General features: G+C 18.7%; 1 protein-coding gene across 5 annotated transcripts in view; it reads left to right on the forward strand.

Moving 5' to 3' along the window:
- LOC102680489 (ATP-binding cassette sub-family G member 4) overlaps window positions 1-5,560 on the forward strand; it is a 16,768-nt gene that overhangs the window by 6,211 nt on the left and 4,997 nt on the right. For 4 of the 5 annotated variants that reach the window (XR_422888.2, XM_006624573.2, XM_031514632.1 and 1 more), the window contains exon 2: window positions 3,824-4,127. The exons of the other annotated variant lie outside the window; for it this stretch is intronic. Coding sequence is in view for 3 of the 4 variants with exons in the window: in XM_006624573.2 (XP_006624636.1) it covers window positions 3,920-4,127 (208 nt within the window). In the remaining variant the exon portion in view is untranslated. The remainder of the gene's footprint in view (window positions 1-3,823; window positions 4,128-5,560) is intronic. 5 annotated transcript variants of the gene reach the window in all.

A 5,560-nucleotide genomic window follows, 5' to 3' on the forward strand; every position in this document is an offset into this window, starting at 1 on the left:
TATAATTTTTTATAATTTTTTTTTAATGAAAAATGATATATTATATAAAAAATAAAAATTATATTATATTTGTAAGAAATAAATATTTCATATGATGATTAATATAATTATATTCATTACAATATTAATATTAATATAATGAATATCACTTAATTTCTTTTATATAATATTTAAAATAATTGTAACTTGATATTGTAGAAATGTTATTTTTTACCATATTAATCATGATTTATTTCTAAATTTTAAACGAATTGATGATAATAATTGTTTGAATATTTAATGTAAACATTATTATTTGCATTTTAAATATTGTAAAAATTATAATTCCTACTTTGCTTCCACATCTTTCTCATATAAAGTAACTTGTAAAGTATGATTATCGTCCATATTTATAATAATGTAAATTAATTAATTATAGTTATTTAACTAAAAAATATAGATATAACAAATATTATAATTATAATAATTTAAAAATATAAATATTTTATTTATTTAACACATAAATTTTTAAATAAATTTCCGATTATTAAAGATATTATATTAATTTTATATAATAGCAACAAAATATTTTTAATAATATTAATAATATTTTTTATTAAAATATTTTCTGTCTAACTTTTTTTAAATGCTTAAATATAAAAGAAATCATTTTTTAAAATAATTTTACATAATACGTATTCATTTTTCTGTTTTGACTTTATTATTGTTTTTATGAGTGTTATTTGGATATTATATTTTAATTCATATATCTAATTCTATTCTATATATTTTCAATTATCGAATAATCAAGAAACTATTATATTTATACTTGTCGAGTATTATTGATAAAAATTAATTCATTCATTTAACTTATTATTTACTTACTACAATTAATTTATACTTCAACATACTAACAATAAATTCAAAATACACATCATTATTACCAATGAATGACTGTTTAATATTATTATATATTAGGTTTGAAGATTAAATATATAATATTAAATGCTATATTCCTTTAATATATTTATTATTTTATGTATGAAAGATTTCTTATATTTTATTCATATTTTATATATCGTATTAAAAATAATAAAAGCTGAACTTGAATTTATACCATTTCTTGTAAACAACTGTCAGTTTGGATCTTTTGATCTTCGTGGACTTTCATTGTTGATTCACTTTATGTGATAAGATTTGTGATGTACTTCGACCAACTGTTATAATTTATAGCTATTGTCTCATAAATGGAACATATAAATACTTGTGAGTAATATATTTTTTCTATGACAATCAATTTTTTATATTTACACTTTGTATGTAATTTGTAAAAATTTAATCTTTATACTTTTATATTAAAGCTGTATAAAAACTTATATTCGTGTAATAATTTTAATAAATTGGTTCTATTCTTATTGCATCCTCTTTCAAATAATTAAAGAAATTTTATTTATTTTTAATTATTTTACCAGAATATTATACTATTAGAATTTCAAGAAGTATAAATGGGCGTTACTAAAGTTCGAACTTTTGAAACAATGATTGTCGTTAATTCCATAAACAAGATTACAGTTATCGCAGTGGAGATAGACTACTTTATTCTCTTTGAGGAAGTTTGCTCAATGATCAACTTTTTCAATGTCGTTGATGCTTTCGCTCTTTTGAACAATGTTATATACTTTTTTAACCAGAATTTCTTTACTCCCTACATCTCAACAACAAAACAAACAAAAAAAAAAAAATGAAAAAAATAAATGTCAATATTATTGGTTATTTATAAGTAATTTAAAATTCTAAAAAAAAATAATGTTAATAGAAAAAAATACTTCATAAAATATAAAACCATCATATCTTAAACATCATATCTAACCATCTTAATCTTTTAAATTAATTTTAAAAATCTTTTTAAATTATTCTATAAATCACATTTCAATATTTCATTGAACTAATTTTCTTGTGAGAAGATTTTTTTGTATCTTGTATCTTATCGATATTTCTATCGAGATTATAATAAGAATTCGATTATCTTATCGATGATATTGCTTCTAGAACACATTTTAGATAATTTAAGTTTTCTTGTTATTCTTCGAGTAATCGTTGTATATAACAGAAACTAGGATGCAATATCTTTCGCTTTCACCATTTCTTCCTTTCACATTTAACATATATATCTTATCCTTATATGTTAATAATCATTTCTTCATTCAAATTAAAAGTTTCAAGTTTTTTTTTTATAAGAAAAATAAAAATTTATAAGAAAAATAAAATCATTTTCTTTTTTTAAATTTCTTTTTATAATATTTACATATTGCGTGTTAAAAGTTCTCAAATTTTTTTTTATGATTCAAATTATAATAGTATAATTATAATTATAATAGTATAATCATTGTTATAAATTGCATCGTCATTATTATTAAATAATTCAAAGAAATTTAAGAATGTTATTATGACGTAATAAAATCTCAATACTTTTTTAATTATGACAATAAGAAAATAATAGTAGATTATATTTCATTCATTATCTTTACAATCATTATATGTTAATGAGAAAAATAAACATTCATTTGATATAGTAATTAAAAAGTATTAATTTATATTCATATTTATCTCTTTGTTTTCTTTTTACCATTTGCAATATACATATATAAATGCACGAAAAAAAGTGAACAAAAAACTCTAATAAATAATTTTCTTCGTGATAATTTTCTTAATGATCATGGAATAATTTATCTTTTATTTTTTACCTATTATGATTACCTAATTATGATTAATGTTTAGTTTTTGCTTGATTTTCATTAATTATATTGTATTTGATGAACTTATACACATACTATATTTATACACATCATGTAACAATATTGATGATCGAATTATATTCGATCTATTATCGTGTTCCTTATGAAATTTATCATAATTGAAATATAAATTAAATTATGTCAAAATAAATAGATTTTTTTGAATTTTTATATATATTTATTATTTTATTTTTTTTATAATAAAATAAGAAAAATGAAGTATATTAAACAATATCATATTATCATATATATTGATATTTGTTTCAATTTTCACTCTATAAAATTATATTTTATATTACGTATAGATTTAATTAGATAAAATAATTTCCTGTAATCCTTTCTAAATTCATATATGAAAATACATATCTTTTTGTATTTTAAGTGATATTATAATAAATTTTTTTCATATAAATAAAGAAAATAGTTAAGAAATCAAGTATTTCGTGAAAGAATAGAAATTGAGACAAAAGACAAACAAAAAGATTAATTCATTTTTATTATTATAAACTAAAAAAAAAAAGCTAATAACTCAAGTAAAATAAATCGATATCTAAAATATATCTAAAATATCTAAAATATTTTTTAAATTATTAATTTAGAGAATAGATATGTATTTTCTTACAAAATATAATTCTGTGATTGATTAATTAAAAATTTAAATTAATTAATTGATAAATTAAATAAATTAAATAATTATTTTGATTATTTGCATTTAATAAAATGCAAATAAATAGAATTGACTTTCATATGTTCAAATAGAAAGGAAAATAGCACTTTAAAGTGAAAAAAAAAAGTGAAAAAAAATAATATACATAGAAGTGGTAGTGAAATAATAGAAACAAAGTAATGATTAAATAAACAATATGATGGGAATAGAAGTTCTAAAAACTTTTGAAGCAATTAACTTTAAATAAATTATAAAATTAAATTACAATAATCTTTTATATAATTTTTAAAAAATTTTACTAGATTAAAATATTAATTTTGCTATAATCATTATATTTTCCCTATATCTTTTATAATAATGATCTCTTGCTTTCTGATTACAGCTATATGGTGTTTATTGGTCTATGTTTAATTAAAAGCTTATAATTAAAAATTAATATTCTCCGGCTATTTCATCAATTCGTGCAAGATATTTAACAATGGAAATATTAATGCACGAGATGAGTAATGGCCAGGAGACAAACACAGTTGATACGAAGATTTACACCATAAATAAACAATCAACAAAAAAAATAGAAAATGCACAAATCAAAGATGAAAAACGTTTCATGAAAACCGACCCGGCGGATACCGTTGATATTGTCTTCGAAAACATCACATATACGGTGTCACTCGGTTGCAGGAAAGGTCAGTGTTCTTTCAAACTTGAACGCTTTCTTTCTCCTTTTTCCATCTGTTTGCTTTTTTAGAGTAACAATTTTTCTCAACAAATAATGGAACATTAATCGACAATCTAATAAAGCTAGGAATTATTAAAGTTAAAACAATGACTATTATATTTAATTAAAAAAAATATTAGCTCGATTTTATATTTTTATTAAAAAATTATATATTTATGATATATATAATGATATAACATTTAGAAAAAAAATTTATGAAAAATATATTTTTCAAAAGTTTTAAAAAAAATAATTTTAAATTTTAAAGAGTAATTTTAGAACATCGTTTTTTTTATGTATTTTATATTTAAAACTGCTTATGTTAAAATGGAATTTCTTGTAATTTCTAGTTTAAATAAATATTCTATCTAGCATTTTTAGACGAACACAAATCTAACCTAATTTCTCTTTTCTAACAAAGATGATAGCAAATGGTAAAATTTTTAATTTCTCAGATATTTTATTATACATTAGAAGATATATACATTATATAATATATAGTAAATAACAAAGTTTTAAATCATAAAACATTTTAATTTAAGGGATCATTATAAGGTTAAGTACATACAAAAGACGCACTATTGTTACGAGTTCGAAATGATAATTTCATATTTTTATAATTTTCAATATAAATAATTAGCAAAATCGATTATATGCATTGTATCATAAATATAAATCTGAATTTCGTTATAAATTGCACAATTTCGTAGTTATCATTATAATTCAACAATAAAAATCGCTCATGTGTATCAGACTTAAGAATTAATAACATTTAATCGTATTTCGAATATATATTCATGTATATATTAGTTATGTGAAGTTATATATATATATATTAGTTATGTGAAGTTATATATATATATATATTGAAAATGTGTCCACATATCCACCTGATGTTTAGATAGATAAATCATTGCGAATTCATAATAATAATTCCGTATTTCATACTTTGTAGTTTCATAGTGGGATTGCATCATTTAAAAATATAAACCTATCGAATTGCGCAGTCGCAATGAAATCGCAATAAAAGTTGCTTATTTTATTATTAACATCAAGTTTTATTAAAATCTATATAGGTATACATTATTATGCATTATTCGTTTATCATATTATCATTACATGATATATTACATATTCTACAATATTAATATGCAATAATACATATTTATTACTATCCATATTAATATACAATATTGATATTCAGATACATAATAAGTCAAATTATTTCTAAGAAATCTTGAAGAAAATTAATTAAAGAGTTTATTTATATATTTATATATTTTATATTATATATAAAATATTTATATATTTTAAGATGTATAAGTACATATATATTATTATATTCTAGGACATAAAATATATATATATATATATACATATATATATAATACTTTAAATATT

Source organism: Apis dorsata, unplaced genomic scaffold (assembly GCF_000469605.1).
Source record: "Apis dorsata unplaced genomic scaffold, Apis dorsata 1.3 scaffold_1085, whole genome shotgun sequence".
Lineage (NCBI taxonomy): Eukaryota > Metazoa > Arthropoda > Insecta > Hymenoptera > Apidae > Apis > Apis dorsata.